Source organism: Phaseolus vulgaris, chromosome 9, assembly GCF_051622355.1.
Source record: "Phaseolus vulgaris cultivar YP4 chromosome 9, ASM5162235v1, whole genome shotgun sequence".
In the NCBI taxonomy this organism is placed as follows: Eukaryota; Viridiplantae; Streptophyta; class Magnoliopsida; order Fabales; family Fabaceae; genus Phaseolus; species Phaseolus vulgaris.
The window spans coordinates 8,626,712-8,646,373 of NC_143506.1; the positions used below are offsets into that span (position 1 = coordinate 8,626,712).

General features: G+C 35.8%; 1 protein-coding gene and 1 long non-coding RNA gene across 3 annotated transcripts; one reads left to right on the forward strand and one right to left on the reverse strand.

Annotated features, from left to right (window-relative positions):
- Positions 1-12,140: 12,140 nt before the first annotated feature.
- LOC137820867 (sulfate transporter 1.3) lies at positions 12,141-18,731 on the forward strand. Of its 2 annotated transcripts, none has more exons than XM_068625161.2 (16): positions 12,141-12,512; positions 13,369-13,480; positions 13,935-14,166; positions 14,382-14,737; positions 14,849-14,897; positions 14,992-15,199; positions 15,363-15,543; positions 15,709-15,774; positions 15,877-15,990; positions 16,110-16,226; positions 16,320-16,446; positions 16,734-17,020; positions 17,128-17,318; positions 17,758-17,843; positions 17,961-18,037; positions 18,162-18,731. In XM_068625161.2, the coding sequence occupies exons 4-16, from the start codon at positions 14,399-14,401 to the stop codon at positions 18,303-18,305; spliced, it is 1,986 nt and encodes a 661-aa protein (XP_068481262.1). In that variant the 5' UTR covers positions 12,141-12,512; positions 13,369-13,480; positions 13,935-14,166; positions 14,382-14,398; the 3' UTR covers positions 18,306-18,731. The 2 variants fall into 2 exon arrangements, with proteins under 2 accessions (XP_068481262.1, XP_068481263.1); XM_068625162.2 differs by having other exon boundaries at positions 12,375-12,512; positions 14,035-14,166.
- LOC137820868 (uncharacterized) lies at positions 15,983-18,274 on the reverse strand. Its single transcript, XR_011082709.2, has 2 exons — positions 18,135-18,274; positions 15,983-16,429 (listed from the first exon to the last, which is right to left on the reverse strand). It is a non-coding gene; the product is annotated as an uncharacterized LOC137820868 (long non-coding RNA).
- Positions 18,732-19,662: the final 931 nt, after the last annotated feature.

Here is a 19,662-nt window from a genome sequence, read left to right on the forward strand (position 1 = left end):
AATATATAGTCTCATGCACGAGTTGTTAGTCTCGACGTGAGGGGGGTGTGTTGTTGGAGATCTCACATCGACTATAGATTATGACCATTTCATAGTATATAAGTGGGTGGAAATACTTAAAGTCCACTTCTTAATAATTATTTAATTTTATAGCCATTTTAGTGTCCCCTAAACCTACGCTATAGTTAAATAATATATTTTTCTTTATGTAAGCTTAGCTAACACTACCTTGTAAATTTGTGTCCCATTGGAGGTCGTCTCTAATGCATAGCCACCAAAACATTAGCTTTAATTTCTTTTGGGACGCTAAACTCACACTAGTCCCATGTAGAGTCTCTTTTTTACTATTCGTATCGCTCTTTTGGGGACTCTACCATCATTATTTCTTGTAGTGTCAATTCCATATCATCATCATCATATAGTATCATTCAAAATGTGGTCCACCACATTCAAAAGTCTATTTAACATAAAACAAACAAGACTTAAATACTAAACCATCAAAATCTAATATTTTTACAAGTTTAAATAGTATATAAACAAACAACACAATATATAAACACACAACGTCCCTGCAAGAGAAATTTAATATTGGGACCACATCCCTTCCAATCCAGATCTTCTAGTCTAGGGTCCTATTAAAAATTAAAGTTAGCTTCCCTTACCTGAAATTCCTTATTCCGATGAAATTCTACCTCAAATAGGGGAACCACTCCAAAATATAGAAACCTATAGCAAATTATCCAAATATTACAAAATTTTAGTATAAGCTTAATCAAGTCGAGAGAATAAATGATCTTTAGAGTAAAAATGAACTTACTCTGTTTGAAAATTTGATCGGGTAGAAATAGACCCTCTGTCCTCAGCTACATGCGTGATCAAATTTTGAAATAGATGAGGTATGTGAGAGAAATTGAAGAGAGAAGGGAAAGGGAAACTTTAGAGAGAGATGACTAAAAAAGAAAAGGAAGTGAAATATTTTGAATTTATTTAATGATTTATTATATTTATAACTTTAATTTTTAAATAAATTATCACAATAGAAATAAAAATAAAAATTGGATTAACATTGTAAGTAAATAAAATATATATAATAAATAAAATATAAGAAAATATGAAAGAGATAAAGGATAGTAAAGTTGAAGAGATTTAATTGCTATTGTAGGGAGAATTCAATTATAAACAAAGGGAGGGATTTTCTAAACTCTTTGATAACATATTTTGGTATTCATTACAAGATTCATAAGAGTTGTGAAAGAAAAATAAGAGTCTCGTTATTGGAGAGTCATTACTTATGCAAGAACACTTTTAATAGAAGAAGGAGGAAATTTTATCAAATGATAACATCATAATTATCTAGTCATAAAGCAAAGTAGTAGTTTTAACCCTTCTCGAAAATAGTCCTCTAGATGAACCAATATCATCCCACTATGTCATTCCAAAGGTTAGTTTATTCACTTGGTTGCAAGATCCTAATGCTCACATGAGGACGTTTTGTGCTCAGATGTTGATTTATGGGAGATGAGGCGTAGTTCAATGTAAACTATTTGTTATAATATTAGAATATGTTGTTTCCATAAACACCACTTAAATATTTAACCAAATAAAATCTAGCACAGGATGAATTCAACCAAAAGAAATATAAACACCACTAACAAATATTTCACAAATATTTAATAAACTCAATTCTTACCAAGTATACTTTAAAATAATTAATTTGTATTCATATAATTTTTTCTTCTAATTAAAATGTGTGGCAGTATTTATTTTCAAATTTGTAACAAAAATTTCCAATTTATTACTATGGCATCAAATTAATTTTATTTAATGTGGGTTATGACTCACCTTTACCGTTATCTTGGCATAAATGGGAGGTTACTTACCGTTGATAATTAATTGTTATTAAAGGGAGGTTAATTGCCACAATCAATTGCAATCAATGGGAGGTTAATTGCCACAATCAATTGCAATCAATGGGACGTTAATTACCATTAATTGTATTTATTATTGTTGTCTCCTATAACCACTATATATAGTTGCTTCCTTCCAGCAATGTAACAACATAAAAAAACAACGACACACACTTGCTTCCTCTCTCTTTTCCTATACTCTCTATTTCTGCTCTTGGTTGTAAGTGCTTAACCCATATAGAGAGAATTTGTTTTGGGACTATTTATCATTAGCCTGAGAGGAATTCATTGTACTCCCAGTACCATTATAGTGGAAGTTTTGGCTCTCTCGCCGGTGGTTTTTTACCTCTATTTAAAGGGGTTTTCCACCTAAAAATTCTGGTATCATTCTCACTTTACTTGTTACTTTAATTTCTCATAATCTTTGGTTGAAATTATCATGCTTCCGCACACGATATCCCTACAAATTGGTATCAGAGCTTTTCGATAATTCAACCAAGATCTATTGTTCAATAATGTCAAAATTGGATATTGAGAAATTTGATGGTAAAATCGGCTTTGCTATCTGGCGAGTTCAGATGCTAGCTGTTCTCACCCAGAATGGTTTAAAGAAAGTTCTGGCAGGTAAAATGATGAGACCAACTACTATGACGGAGGAGCAGTGGGATGAGATGGATGAAAAGGCATTGTCTGCAATCCAGTTATGTTTGTCCCGTGAGGTGTTGCGTGAGGTCATCAACGAGAAAACTACAGCCGACATATGAAGTAAATTGGAGTCTCTATACATGACCAAAAGTCTTGCAAACAAACTCCGGTTAAAGGAGCGACTCTTTACACTCCGAATGTCTGAAGGTACTCCCATCCAATCTCACCTTGATGAATTTAATTCCATCATTATTGATTTGGAAAATTTGGATGTTAAAATTGATGATGAGGATAAAGTCGTTCTACTTATTGTTTCTCTACCACCCTCGCATCGACAATTCAAAGAAATTATGTTATACGGTAATTATCTTACCTTAAGCTTTGATGATGTCAAGACTAATTTACTAGCCAAAGAAAAATTTGATACTCACTTTCATTCTGAAAGTTCTGGTGAAGGATTAGTAGTTAGAGGGAGAAACCAAGAGAAAGGTAGGAACAATAAGTATAAATCTAGGTCAAAATCTAGACGCAAGAACTCCAAATATTGTCGTTATTGCAAGAAAAAGGGACACGAGATATCTGAATGTTATAAATTGAAAAATAAGCAAGATAGAGAAGATAAAGGAAATGGTAAACAACCAGAAAAATTTGCGGAAGCTAGTATTGTTGAAACTGAATCTGATGGGGATTATTTTGTAGCTTCCAACACTGAACAAAGGTCTAAAAATGAATGGATTCTTGATTCTGGTTGTACTTTTCACATGTCTCACAATAGAGATTGGTTTACCACATATGAACCAGTTTATAATGGTCTTGTTTTGATGGGAAACGATGCTCAATGCAAAGTTGTTGGTGAAGGAACAATCAAAATCAAGACACATGATGGAATTGTTAGAACTTTAACAGGTGTCAGATATGTCCCTGAGTTGAAACGAAATCTCATTTCCTTAGGCACCCTTGAATCTCATGGGTGTAGATACTCAGCTGAAGGTGGAGTTTTAAAAGTGTCTAAAGGAGCTCTTGTGTTACTAAAGGAAATTCGATGTGATAGTTTGTATGTGCTGCAGGGTTCAACAGTTACAGGTTCTGCAGCTGTTGCCTCACCCAACAAAGATAACACCAAGTTGTGGCATATGAGATTAGGCCACATGAGTGAGAAGGGAATTCTAATCCTCAAGAAGAAGGGTCACCTTGATAATCACTGTACTGGAAAGGTTGATTTCTGTGAACATTGCATTTTTGGTAAGCAGAAAAAGGTTAGTTTTTCTAAAACCATACACAGAACCAAAGGTACTTTGGATTATATTCATTCAGATCTTTGGGGTCCGTCAAAAGTTCCCTCCAGAGGTAAATGTCGTTATATGATGACAATTATTGATGACTTCTCACGAAAACTGTGGGTGTATTTTCTCAAACATAAGAATGAAGCATTTTCCACTTTTAAAGAGTGGAAATTATTGATTGAGAATCAGATTGGCAAGAAGATAAAGAGGTTAAGGACATACAATGGCCTTGAGTTCTGTTCGAATGAATTCAATGATTTCTGCAAGAAGGAAGGCATTTCCTGACACTTCATCATCCCAAGTACTCCACAACAAAATGGGGTTACAGAAAGAATGAATAGAATTATCCTAGAGAGAGTTCGTTGCATACTCTCCCTTTCTGGTTTGAGCAAATCTTTTTGGGCTGAAGCGGCTTCAACAACATGTTATCTGATAAATCGCTCTCCTAACAGATCAATTGATTGCAACATTCCAGAAGAAGTTTGGTCAGGTAACCCTGTTGATTATTCTAATCTTAAAATATTTGGTTGCCCTGCTTATTCTCATGTAAACGAGGGAAAATTAGAACCTTGTGCTAAGAAGTGCATTTTCTTGGGTTATGGCTTAGAGATTAAAGGCTATCGTTTATATGACCCAGAATCTCATAAAGTAATTCACAGTCGGAATGTGACCTTTAATGAAAATGCTATGCTCTCTTCTGTAAAAGATACTGTCATTTCCTCAATTGATACAGGTGACCAGGAAGATGCTCGAGAGAAGGTGGAGTTTGAGATTAAAACACTTGCTCATGAGGAAGACGTTCCCAATTCCTCCAGTACTCAAGGAGATCAAGTCACTGCTATTGATGGTACAAATGAACATTTGAGTCCACGTGAGCAATGTCCACCTAAACGACGAGGGTTACCACAACCGTGGTCTATAGCTCAAGAACTTCCACAACAGAGACCAAGAAAACCAACTCAAAGATTAATTACAGAATCTGCCAACATTGCTTATGCTTTAACTATTGCACAAGAGATGGGTGAAGAAGGTGAACCCAAGAATTACTCTGAAGCTATCTCTAATGACGACTCAACAAAGTGGATTGCTGCTATGCAAGAAGAAGTTGAGAGTCTTCTAAAAAACGAAACATGGGAATTGGTGAAGTTACCAGAAGGAAAACGAGTCATTAGTTGCAAGTGGATCTTTAAGAGAAAAGAAGGGATCCCTGGTGTTGAGAGTACAAGGAATAAAGCAAGATTTTTTGTAAGAGGTTTTGATAAAGAGAAAGGTATTGACTTTAATGAAGTATTTTCTCTTGTTGTTCGTCATACTTCAATACGTATATTACTTGCTTTAGTTGCCTTGTATGATTTGGAGCTGGAATAGTTAGATGTGAAAACTGCTTTTCTTCATGGTAATCTTGAGGAAGAGATTTACATCCGGAAGCCTGAGAGGTTCGTTGTTCCTTGAAAGGAGGACCATGTATGTCGTTTGAAGAAATCTCTCTACGGCTTGAAGCAATCACTAAGACAATGGTATAAGAGGTTTGATTCTTTCATGATTGGACATGGATACTCCAAAAGTAGCTATGATAACTGTGTTTATTTTCAAAAGACATCTGATGGGTAATTTATATACTTGTTGTTATATGTTGATGACATGTTGATTACCGCAAGAGATAAATCTTTAGTTAACAAGTTAAAGGCCCAACTTAGTAGTGAATTTGATATGAAGGACTTAGGTCCTGCCAATAAAATTTTGGGAATGGAGATCAACAGAGATCGTCAAGCTGGAAAACTTTTTCTATCACAAAAGAAGTATGTTCTTAAGATGCTCAACAAATTTGGAATGCGAGATTGCAAAGCTGTTAATACTCCAATTGCCGCCCACTTCAAGTTGTCATCAGATCAGTGTTCAAAATCAGACGAGGACAAAAGACGCATGTCACATGTCCCGTATTCGAATGCAATTGGAAGTTTCATGTATGCTATGGTATGTACTAGACCTTATTTAGCTTATGTTGTTAGCATTGTTAGCAGGTTCATGCATAATCCAGACAAGGCACACTGGGAAGCCGTTAAATGGATACTTCGTTATCTGAAAGGTTCTCCAGATCTTAGTTTGGTATTTGATCAACATAGAGTCGATCCCGGAGGAGCAGTTGGCTATGTTGATGCTGACTATGGTGGTGATTTAGATCGGAGAAGGTCACTTTCAGCTTACATCTTTACTCTATGTGGGTCTGCTATCAGTTGGTATTCTTCACTTCAAGCCATTGCGGTTTTGTCCACCACTGAAGCAGAATATATCGCTGCTACAGAAGGTATGAAAGAGGCTATATGGCTTTGAGGCTTGGTAAATGAACTTGGTTTTTCAACAAGATGTTCTTGTTATGTTTTGTGATAGTCAGAGTGTTGTCCACTTAACCAGGAACAACAAGTATCACTCAAGGACCAAGCACATTGAAATTAAACACCATTTTATCTGAGACATTGTTGATACAGGAAATATAATTGTTGAAAAAATTCATACGGTCGAAAATCCTACAGACATGTTGACCAAGCCACTTCCATTGGCTAAGTTCGATCATTGCCTGAACTTAGCTGGTATTATCCATACTTAATCAAGGCTTCATGGCAAGAGAGTGTTCCAGTCAAAGGCAAGTCAAGGTGGAGATTTGTGGGTTATGACTCACCTTTACCGTTATCTTGGTATAAATGGGAGGTTACTTACCGTTGATAATTAATTGTTATTAAAGGGAGGTTAATTGCCACAATCAATCGCAATCAATGGGAGGTTAATTGTCACAATCAATTGCAATCAATGGGAGGTTAATTACCACAATTAATTGCAATCAATGTGACCTTAATTACCATTAATTGTATTTATTATTGTTGTCTCCTAGAACCACTATATATAGTGGCTTCCTTCAAGCAATGTAACAACATAACAAACAGCAACACGCACTTGTTTCCTCTCTCTTTTCCTATACTCTCTATTTCTGCTCTTGGGTGTAAGTGTTTAACCCATATAGAGAGAATTTGTTTTGGAGCTATTTATCATTAGCCTGATAGGAATTCTTTGTACTCACAGTACCATTATAGTGGAAGTTTTGGCTCTGTCGCCAGTGGTTTTTTACCTCTATTTAAAGGGGTTTTCCACCTAAAAATTCTGGTATCATTCTCACTTTACTTGTTACTTTAATTTCTCATAATCTTTGGTTGAAATTATCACGCTTCCGCACACGATATCCCTACATTTAATTATTTAATTAATACTTAAATTTTTTTAATCAACATAATAAGAAATATAAGAGCTTTATAAGTTACTACCATAATACCATTTCACTAACTAAAATAGTTCTTAATATTTTTAAATAGAAAATAAATAAAATATTAATAACACTGAATCACACAAACATGATTTCTTATATAAAAACCTACATTCCTTAATATATTTCCGTATGTTCATATTAAAAATATTATTTCTCTTGTTTAAAGTAATATTCTCTTAATTTTTGCCAAAGAAATACGAGATTGTTTCAAAATGAAAAGTTTAAAAGGCTTAATTTTTTATAGAAGTCAGAATGCGAGAGCTAACTGGTTCAAGAATGGTGATTCCTGTACTAAGTTCTTTCATTCCTCCTTGAGGTGGAGAAGGCTTAGAAACGAAGTGAAGGGCGTCCAGGTGGGGGACCATTGGTGTGAGGAACCAAGCACTGTCCGTTCAAAAGCAAAGAAGTTTTTCGAAGCTAGATTCAAAGCAACGAAAGATTTAGGGGTAAGACTGGATGAAGTTGAATTCAAGTCGCTATCTTCGACTGATAACGACGAGGGTCTCCTAGCATCTTTCTCTGAGAAAGAGATTAGGGATGCAGTGTGGCAGTGTGGGACTCGTCCAAGCTCGAGCAATATAGACCCATCTCATTAGTTGGAGCTATGTACAAGATTATTTCGAAGGTTTTAGCTAGTAGAATGAAGAAGGTGTTGCCCTCTTTGATAGATGAATGCCAATCAGCCTTTGTGAAAGGAAGAGGGATCTTAGACAGTGTTCTTATGGCCAATGAAGTTGTTGAGGATTTAAGGAGAAGTGGGAGAAGAGGGTTGTGCCTAAAAGTGGACTTCGAAAAAGCATATGACTCGGTTAGATGGGCGTTCTTATATGATATGATATCCAGGATGGGGTTTCACAACCTCTGGATCGCATGGATTAGAGGATGTCTGGAATCCGCCACTGTGTCTGTGTTAGTCAATGGGAGCCCTACGGAGGAATTCAAGCCGACTAGAGGGTTAAGGCAAGGAGACCCACTTGCACCCTTCCTTTTCCTAGTTGTAGTTGAAGGCCTTGCTGGGATAGTTAGAAGTGCTAGCAAAACCACTTTACTGATGGGTCTCAAGTTTGGAAGGAAGGAGATTGAGTTGTGCATCCTCCAGTTTGCGGATGACACTATTTTTCTATGTGAAGACTCCTTCAACAACGTGGTAACCTTGAAGGTCATCCTAAGGGGGTTTGAATTAGCCTCAGGGTTGAAGATCAACTTCCATAAGTCAAAGCTTGCAGGCATCAATGTTCAAAGTAGTGATGTAGCATGTTATACAAAGACGTTGAACTGCAAACAAATGGGAGTACCGTTTAAATATATGGGCCTTGAAGTGGGAGGTAACCCCAGGAAGAAGTAGTTTTGGGATCCGGTCGTTAACAAGTTAAAAGCGAAGCTCAGTGTGTGGAAAGGAAGATTTTTATCCATGGCAGGGAGAATTTGTCTTATCAACTCTGTCATATCTGCTATACTTCTGTATTATCTCTCCCTTTTCAAAGCCCCTGACTCAGTCTGTAAGAGGATTACCTCTATCCAAAGGAGATTCTTATGGGGTTGGGGGAAAGAAAGCAAGCCAATTTGCTGGGTTAGTTGGGAAGATGTGTGCAAACCTAAAGAGGAGGGAGTATTGGGTTTAAGAGAAATACGAAAGTTAAACCATGCTCTCCTAGCTAAACGGAGATGGCATTGTATCTCTCAAGAGGAAGGAAGGTGGAAGGAGTTATTGGACTCAAAGTATGGGTTGGAGCCTGGAAGCGTCCATTCACTAGTCAAACTCCACTCTTGGTGGTGGAAAGATCTCTATAAAGTGTGCAAGGAGGGAGGAGGAAAAGGATGGTTTCAAGAAGAACTAAGTTGGAAACTAGGGTGTGGAGACAAAGTAAAGTTTTGGGAAGAGGTGTGGGTTGGGAGCTCTGATCTCAAATACTTGTTTCCTAGATTGTTCTCCCTATCCTTAAACCAGGGGCAAACAGTGGGTGAAGTTGGTGTGTGGATTAATTCGGATTGGAGATGGAGGCTGACATGGAGGCATGCCAGGTTTGAGTGGGAATCATCACTGGAAGCAGACCTCTTTACACTGCTATCAGGGGCACTAATGAGAAGGAATGATGTGGATGTGCAGGTGTGGGGGAAGGAAGAACCAGACCTTTTTTTTGTGAATTCTGCTTATGAGTGCCTTGCCAAGCAGTCTCGTGGAACCCAATCCGATGTGTTTAATTTCCTTTGGAAGACTAAGGCATTCCCAAATGTGATTGTGACAGCTTGGAGAGTGCTGCTGGATAGAATCCCAACAAGGGTGAGTTTGAGTAGGAGAGGGGTGATGATGGAATCTACGTTATGTGCAATGTGTCAGCTTAAGGAGAAGTCTTGTCAACATATCTTCTTGGAGTGTAAATACGCACAATGGGTATTGTCCTTGTGCTTCAAATGGATAGGTATCTCTTTTGTTCAACATAATGATTTAAATCTACACTTTATGAGTTTTTATCTGAGCAATGCTAGCAAGAAGCAAAACCTGGTATGGAAAGGTGTTTGGGCATCTGTTATTAGGTGTATCTGGGACCAAAGGAACCTGATTGTATTCAAAAAAGGGCTAGTAGATGCGGAAGAGGTGTTTCAGAAGGCTCAACTCAAATCCTGGCTTTGGATGAAGCACAAGGTGCATTCCTTTACTTATTCTTTCGTAGATTGGATTCTTAATTCAATGTTTTGCATTAGAAGTTATAATCAGGACTCCCAGATTCCAAGAGTTTTAAGACTACGGCCTATACTGGATTTATAGTTGGTTGGAGGTGTTGGTGGGTTTGTCACGGCCTGCAGCTGGTGCAAGATGGAAAGGACATATGTGCTTGTATGCAAGAGAGTCAAAAAGAATGATAAGGACATGATGGAGGATTCTGTTTTGATGTGTCTTATAACAGACCAATAGAGGCAGGGTGTATGTTGGTTCAGGGTTCTTTTTGCAGGAAACAAAAACTGTGTTTTTTATGTGGTTTTTTTGGTTGTTGTGGAAATCCCTAAGTGTGTTTACTTATCAACTAGTGGTCTCACATGTGGATGGTAGCAGTAGAGGTTGTGGTGGGGATTTAGACATGGTGGGGGATGTAAGTCGAAGTTGTAAACTCCAACCAATCTAAGTGCGAGATGGACCCTGGCAAGTAGGAAGTTGGTTTCTGATAAAAGTGAGCTTAAAAGGAGCAAAGAGGGGGAAGCCAAAGTCCAAAAAGGAGCGAATGGAAGTTGCTGCATTGAAGTGATTAATTTTGTGATAAGTGCTACAATCGTGCCACTACAAGCTGGGTAGAAGGAATGTCAATGAGGTGGTGGAGATAACCAATATTTTGGTGTATTTTGATGGTTTTGTAGCTGCAGTTTGCAGTGCTTATAGCATTCCAATACGAGCACGGTGCTAGGTGGAATAGGATGTATAGCTTATGCAACAAACTTTATCTATCTATTGCTTCTTGGGTGTTTGTTCATCTCTTTATTCTTGGTGATTCTTAATGTGATTTGGTTTATGTAAAAGGGTTAGGATACCCCTTTTGTATCCCTCTTAATTTAATTTCATTCTTTGCTGATAAAAAAAAATAAACATATCAACATTTTATACAAAATTTACAATTTTGATTTGCTAACTCCAATAGGACACAATACCTCAGAATTAGATAAAAACATAAGTTTTCATCTATATTAAGGTATATAAAAAATTAAATTCATTATTCATAAAAGCACCTTATTACATTTTACGATGACACAAAGAAACAATATTAATAATTTATAAAATAAAAATAATAACTTATAATATTCTAGTGATTCAACCTTCGGGAATGAGGGGGTTTCTCCTGCTATGACACTCCGACGCTCAAGTCAGTAAGAGTACAAAATATAATGAGTATAGGAGTATTAGGATAAAATATGAGTTGAGAGTACTTCATATGTTGTGTATTAGATGATCCTTTTTTTAGAGCATAAACTGGTATATATAGACTGAATTCCAACTCCTCCGTTTTATGGTCATGATCCTGTCTTAATTGAGTAGTTAAGGCTAATTGATTGAGATCTCTTGACTTGTACTCCCTCATAGGTCAAGAAACGACAATAAATGACCAACTATCGGATTAGGCATATCTCCTAACATGCCATAAATGACCAACTATCGGGTCAGACATATGACCTAACATGCCACCAGCCTCACACGTAGGCCAATGAGATTATGGTGAATTTGAAGATAGAAAAATAAGCCTTTTGTTAATTCCATCATGTAATGCCTATGAGCTTACAAAACCTAAGAGTTATCTTAGAGATAAAAATCCAAATAAATAAATAAAATAATATAGTAAGACAACGTAATGATACAAAAGATTCTAATTGAAGAGTTGAGTAGAATGGATCCATTAAATATGATAGCAATTTCTTTAATTGTAAAAGTAAAAAGTAAGACAAATGTTTAAATTTTATTTATATCAGCGGAGTGAAAGTTAAAAAGGTGCATGCTCAAACTTTGAATATTGAAAGGCCCGCAGTAGCATCCCCACATGCGGACTTTGAATGTAGACGCTATGTCGTCCTTCATCAAACTTCAAACCATATTACATAAGCGTGGGTCCCTCGCCAAGCCCAAGCATCGCAAAAACACCATTCTCCCACTCACTTTTCATTTGCTAAATAAACTATAAAAAAAAACATAAGCTAGCCTACGTTTTCTATCCCTCTCTAACTTTTCAATCACACTACCAAAGTTGCACGTTACAACATTTTTAATAGAGTGATTACTACTGCATCTTCTTTGTTTTGGAGTGTCAAATTTTAATATTTTTTATTTTTTATTTTAGAAATATAAAATGAGACTTCAACAATAAACGCAATGTTATCATGCAAGTATTAATAATAATTGTACTCCATATTAAAATAAACTTTATAAACCTTGGAAAGGTATCGTGGGGACATTAGCTAGCTTTAACCTTTTTATTTTTTATTTGGGGATCTTCTTTTCTAATTTCTCTTGCTGTCGGACAATTGGATACACATTTTTCATGGGCGACCAAATAGGGTTTGTCCTCCGCGGTTCACGATTGTTAACCAGACCTTATTGTAGGTTCAGATTCAAGAATTAAAACCTGGAACAGAACCCAAATGATTCATCGAACCTGGACAGTAATTGGGGTTATTTGTTTTCCTTAAATAAATTTATTAACAAAGTTCTTTTGTAACACATGTTTAAGGACAAACTATTCGCTGACTGTGCCTGGTTTAATGTAACTGCTCCGTTCCCAAACCCTGCTGCGTTTGTCACTTTTTCTGCTCTGGCTTTTACGATCAAAAGTAGAAGTGGAGTCTTTTCAGAGAGACATGTGAGAAGGAAAACCGATGGTAATGGTACGTGGGGAGTGGAAGCCCAACCTGTTCAGTTTACTCTTTTAATTTCTGGGTATTAATATCATCATATATTTATAAATATATATAGCATGTATAAATTTGTCTGTTCGTTTTCTCTTTTTTTCCCCACTTCCGTGTGTTGTAGGTCATTCTGCCTTTGTATATTTTTTTGTGCTTTACACGAATTCTGACATGGGAAGGGTTAAAGTGAGTTTGTGAAGAAAAAAGAATACTTTTGGTGTTAGTGTAAGAGGAATCCTCCACTGGCAATGGCTTGCATTAGAAGCCTAGGAATGTTGGGAGTCTATTTTAGACTATTCTCCAAACGATTTTCGAATAAGCACTTGGTGGTTCATAAATCATAAAGGGCTGGGACTTGGGAAAAGTCCACATTTTGGTTGTCTAGTTCGGAATGAATTATGCTGTCATGTTCTTTACAGTTTTACCCTGCTGCCATATAAAGTGAAATTCAGTAAATTCTGCGGCGCTACGTTGATGAGAACTTATGCTATTATCTATTGGTATTTGTAGAATGCATTCCATGGATGTAAATTATGGATCTGCATTTAATCTGATAAGGATGTGGTAATTATTATATATTGATCTTCACATTAGTAAGTTATTCATGGAGATTCAATTATTGTGACTCTGTTGGACAGTCAAAACACGGTTTGGACTTTGGACTTTTTGAATGTTGTTTATTTCCGTTTGGAATGACTTTATGGTTTTTTGAATTTTTGTTCAGGTTTAAGAATTTGATTCCTTTCTAATCTTGTCTGGGAGTTACGTGTTTTGTATTATTCAGGAATTAGAAAAGATGATAATTGAGAATTTTTTGTATGTATTGTTTTGTAAGTGAGAGGGACTGGTGCGTGAGTTCACTCATGCTCGTGCTCGTGCTTGTGAAGAGGTGCTCGTGCTCGTTCTCGTGCTTGTGAAGAGGTGCACGTGCTCGTGCTTGTGAAGAGGTGCATACAAAGACCATTTACTTGTACTGTTAATTGGATACAAAATTTTGCCATCACTCTTCCTTAATGAGAACTGTAGTCTCTGATTTTCTTTAGCTTACATTAGACATCTCGGTAGTCATCATAAAATCTGCGAAATCTTTCTTTCGATCAAATTAGTCTTGAGATTTGACATAATAAATCGGCTCACAATTCCACTCCAGGAACTAGTACTTCCAATTGATGGTTGCCATTGACATGTTTAACTTCTTTGTCTTTTTCTTATTTAAGCTTTATTGACTTCGTGAGTTTTAAAAAAGCACCTAGAAATTGCATATTGTAATGTAATTTATTGAATTCTAGATGTACTAAGTTTGCTCCCTAAACAATACTTATCGTATTCCCCGCCATTCTTCTGACGTTACGACAGATATACTTGCTATAAGACTTTCTGACTTGGGTGAATTAATTTCAGGGTAGTTTGGTCAGGATTGAAAATTAAGCATTTTAATGCATGATTTTGACATGTATTCGATCCGGTTCACACATTATAAGGTCTTGTTTTCCATTCCCAGCTTGAGAACATTGACCTGAAAGATGAAGTCTTTGAGGTTGTAATCCAAAGCTTACCTGCTTAAGAAGGCATTGCAGCTTGAACCAGTGACCACTCAAATCTTCTATCAAGTATCCCCTCCTCCTCTATTCAGGTTGGTAAACATTTCAGAATTTTCTCATACTAAGTAGGAACTATCAATCATAAATCAACATCTAAAATTCCATATTACGTGCCTCATTATCTTCATTATTGGACTATATATTAGAATTTTAAGCAACATGGTATATTTTGTGATTGCTAATCACACTCCTCGAAGTCCTTGTTTTTTTCCAGTATTTCTGGTTATGACTTTTCCCTGTATTACAGACTGAAGGTCCCGGTTGATGACTTCAATGGGTCCTCCTGCTGATCAAAATCTTGATACTAAAGAGGTCGATCTGAGAAGTATGTCGTCTTCTTCACATGGTCAGGCACCACGAGTCTACAAAGTGGCAATTCCTCCAAGACAGAACCTCTTCAAGGAATTCCAAGCCACCATTAAAGAAACTTTCTTTTCTGATGATCCTCTAAGACCCTTCAAAGATCAATCTAAATCAAGGAAGTTCATCCTCGGCATTGAGGCCATATTCCCAATACTTAAGTGGGGAAGAAGTTACAACCTTAAAAAATTTAGAGGGGATTTAATATCTGGTCTCACTATTGCGAGTCTTTGCATTCCTCAGGTACTTAAGTTTGCTTTACAGTGTATTTCAATTTTTGAAGCTACGAGAATAATTCATGTTGCATGCCCCATTTTTTAAGGTTCTAACTTCTAATGCTTGGCTGAAAAACAGGATATTGGATACTCCAGGCTTGCACATTTGCCTCCACAGTATGGACTGTGTAAGACTCTACTTGCCTCTCACCAATAGCTCAATTTTTTTCTTTGCACGTTAGACTGATCCTTTTGCATTTTGTTCTTTCTACTCGTTTACAGACTCGAGTTTTGTTCCACCATTGATCTATGCTGTCATGGGTAGCTCTCGTGATATTGCTATAGGACCTGTAGCAGTGGTTTCTCTCTTGTTGGGGACCTTACTTAGTAATGAGATTGATCCTACTAAAAATGCGGCAGAATATCAGCGACTTGCTTTTACAGCCACTTTTTTTGCTGGAATTACTCAAGCAACGCTTGGTATTCTTAGGTATGACAACACTACCGCCCAATATATGGATTTTGCATTTAGACATTTCAACCACTGAAGTTTATGTCTTGTGCAACTGCTACCAGTTACACGAATGTTACAATGTTTTATATCACACCATATAATCTTACGGTTGCATTATTTATTTATTTTTTTCAATCAGGTTAGGATTCTTGATTGACTTCCTATCCCATGCTGCTATTGTCGGTTTTATGGGGGGTGCTGCTATCACAATTTCCCTTCAACAGCTCAAGGGTTTCCTTGGCATTAAAACTAAAATGTTCACAACGAAAACTGATATTATCTCTGTGATGCATTCAGTATTCAATACAGCCCATCATGGAGTATACTCTCCTTCTCTCTCTCAATATACATGCTAATTATTAATTACCAGGAGTCCTGATCTGAACAAGTCCGTGCCTAAATTTAAAATTGCCAACTGTTGGTGTCACTGGTGTGTGTATGTTGAACACAAAATTGACTAATAATTGATAACACTTATCTTGCAGTGGAACTGGCAAACTATAGTCATCGGAGCTAGCTTTTTGGGTTTTCTTCTGGTCGCCAAATACATTGTAAGACATTATACCACCCCTTCATGCATTTTGCTATTATTCCCTAATTAATCGTTAGGATTTCGTAAATTGTTTTATCATTCTTTCATATTATTGCATCAGGGAAAGAAAAACAGGAGATTATTCTGGCTGCCAGCAATTGCTCCGTTGATATCCGTTATTTTGTCCACTTTTTTTGTATTCATAACCCGTGCAGATAAGCAAGGAGTAGAAATTGTAAGTATATGTTTATTCTCGTCAAAAGACTGATAGCGTATTTTAGGACCAACTGATGGCAAGAGTGACATAATATTAGTTACAGCAAAACTGAAGTTTTTGTCTATTGATATGTGAAGGTGAGAAAAATAGAAAAAGGAATCAATCCATCATCAGTTAAAGATCTTTATTTAACAGGGGAAAACCTTGGAAAAGGTTTTAAAATTGGCATCGTGGCAGGCATGATAGCATTGACTGTGAGTAGCTTTGACACCAATACCTCTCTTGAAGAGTATCCGTCCATTTTACTCCTGTAGTTTCTAATTAAACCATTACATTTTGATTGCTAGGAAGCCTCGGCAATTGGAAGAACATTTGCATCTATGAAGGACTATCAACTGGATGGAAACAAAGAAATGGTTGCACTAGGAGCAATGAATGTTGTCGGTTCGATGACTTCCTGTTATGTGGCAACTGGTAAGCTCGTAGACAAGGTTTATGAATCTAACTATTTCTTGTCATCAAAATTGCAAGTTTAAGGAATATATAACAAGTGGTCTTGTGTCATAAATATCTACTTTTAGCTATGAAATATCAAGCAAAAATGGGAAAAACAAAATACTAGGCAGATAAAGTTGGATCTACGTCTATAGAGTTTAATGTCTACCTGTGCATAAAGAGAATTTGGGACTATAATTATTTTGTGGTCTAGTGATTTATAAAGTTTTTTAGCCTCTTCTGATCTATACTCTTGGTACCTGCAGGTTCTTTCTCTCGGTCAGCTGTAAATTTCATGGCTGGTTGCCAAACAGCAGTCTCTAATATTGTGATGTCAGTAGTTGTGTTCTTAACCCTGGAATTCATCACTCCGCTTTTTAAGTATACTCCAAATGCCATTCTTTCTGCCATCATCATCTCTGCTGTCATCAACCTTATAGACTATGAGGCAGCAATTTTGATTTGGAAGATAGATAAATTTGACTTTGTCGCTTGCATGGGTGCATTCTTTGGGGTTGTTTTTGTCTCAGTTGAGATAGGACTTCTAATTGCTGTAAGTGCTATAATCAATGCTTTGTTATCTTATGCTCTATATAAGGTCAAAGTAATCTCTGACTAATCTTGTTTATTTCGTATGTTAATTGCTACATTCTATGGCAGGTCTCTATATCCTTTGCAAAGATTCTACTACAAGTAACAAGACCCCGAACAGCAATTCTGGGGAAGATTCCTAGGACTACTGTCTATAGAAACATCCAACAATATCCAGAAGCTAGTAAGGTTCCAGGTGTACTGATTGTAAGAGTTGATTCTGCAATATATTTTTCCAACTCCAACTATGTCAAAGAAAGGTAAAGACCTTGTTTATTCGTTTACAATGAGAAATTGTTTTATACTGTACTCCTTTGAATAAACTGAAGTGAAACAATCCAATCTGTACACTAATTTAATTGAAAAAGCGTTTTGACAGTAATCTAAATGCCTAAGGATTAAGAACGGATATGTGATTCAAAACATAGGGAACATCATTACGTACAATACGAGAAAATTTACATGTGGATGTAAAAATACGAACGGTTGTTATTCATGAGAAAATACCCAGTCTCTATCCAATATATCTTACCAAAAACCTTTAATTTTTTTCAAGGTACAATAAAATTTGCGTAATTACAATGAGGTATAAATCCGGTGGAAAGGAGCGAGGGTTGATTTAAAAGAGGATTATACCGTAATTTTATGAAACTGTGTTTCAATTAGCGTATTCATGTCGCTTAATATACTCTTTTGCAGGACAATAAGATGGCTGATGGATGAAGAAGAAAAAGTGAAAGGAGACTACCGCACAAAAATCCAGTTTTTGATACTTGAATTGTCACGTGAGAGTCTTTATTTTAATCCTAATTATGTTATACCTTACAATATTCCCGGAGTAAAAGCTTCATTTTCGTCTTGTTAATTTTGTATATTAATTAACTTTCGTGTTCATGATGCAGCCGTCACTGATATCGATACAAGTGGCATCCAATCCTTCGAAGAGTTACACAGAAGTCTTGAAAAGAGAGGAGTTGAGGTAACTAATTAACTTCTGCCCAAGAATGAGATGCACATAATATATATGCATGAGTGATTAGAATATGATATATTATGTAACTAGCATAGCATCTTACCGTAAGTTCTTCTTCCTTTTATGCAAGCTTGTTCTGGCAAATCCTGGTCCAGCAGTGACAGACAAGCTTTACGCATCCAATTTTGCAAACACACTGGGCGAGGACAAGATCTTCCTCACAGTTGCAGAGGCTGTTGCATATTGTTCTCCAAAGGTGACTGAGGACCCTTGAAAAAGATGAAATATTGTTGTGAGAGTAGAGACCAGAAATTTTCAGTATAGTAGTTAGGTAGTAAAGGATTAGATAGAAAGAAAAGGTGTAGTAGAAGAAGTGGGTTATCAGATACTTCTACAGTTAGTGCTAGCTCTGTCATCCTTATCCTAAAGTGCATAATTAAACATTTTGAAAAAGAAAGATAAAATTAGGTGCACATTTACTTGGTTGTTTGTATGAAGAATATATGATCTCCTTTTCAGAAGGGAAGTGTTTGTTCATCATCCTTTCCTCTCTCATTCAGTCATTAAAAAGATTAGAAGAATAGATAAAGCAAATAAATTGTACACTTTTTTATCTTCCATTTTGTGTCTGCAAGTCACTCTGTAATTTACTGAGTTTGAGCTTTGAATGAAAATAGTAAAAGAAAAGATCAATTGAGCAGGTGGATTTTCTTTTTCTTTCTCTTTCTTTTAGTTGTGTACATACAGATGCAACAGGTGGATGAATACCTTTGGTTCTTGCATGAACGAAGAACCAAAACAAAGCCAGATTCATACAAACAGAATTTGTAAAAAGTTTTTCTTTTTCGAAATAAATTATTCAAGCGTCAGATTCGAATATAGAAAGTGCAAGAAGCCTTTTTTGCCTAAACTGGTTATAACTTTAAACTACTAGCATTTGTAGTTTTTATTAAATATGGATTGATTTTATATAATTAAAATTTATAAAATAAATATTCAATATGTAACTTTGTTTTGATCTCTTTCTCTTTTATAATTTCAAAAATTATTAAATTCAATTTAAAATTTTAAAAAAAAATATATATATATATATATATAAACAATCAATCAAAAACACAATGTGTATATAAAGGAATATGATAGTTTGACACTATTATTATTTTTATTAGTTAAATATAATATTCTATTATTGAAAGGAATTGGAAGGTGGAAGGAATTGTAAGGTATATGAAGTTTGAAAGGAATTTATGAATGTGAAATCATAATTTTTTCTTGAAATAATTGTTCAAATAAGAGAATGATACTGTGTTTAAAATCTGAGCAATGTGTCTTGCTCTTGGATTTGCTAAACGACAAACAGAAGATAGTCGTGGATTGTGCAGTTTCTTTTTCATGTGCTAATTTCTTAGATTATGAATGAAAGCAGTTTAAGTTTTTTGTAAGTATATTTCTAAATAAATTAACTAAATTTGTTCACACTTCAATAAATACATTTTATTTATTAAAACATATAAAGTAATTCATTTGAGAATTGATAATACAACTAATATTTTCTTGGAAATTGAAAAAATACAATTATCCAAATTGATTTTTTTCAAAAGTAATAGTGTAGTTAGGATCAAGAGAGTATT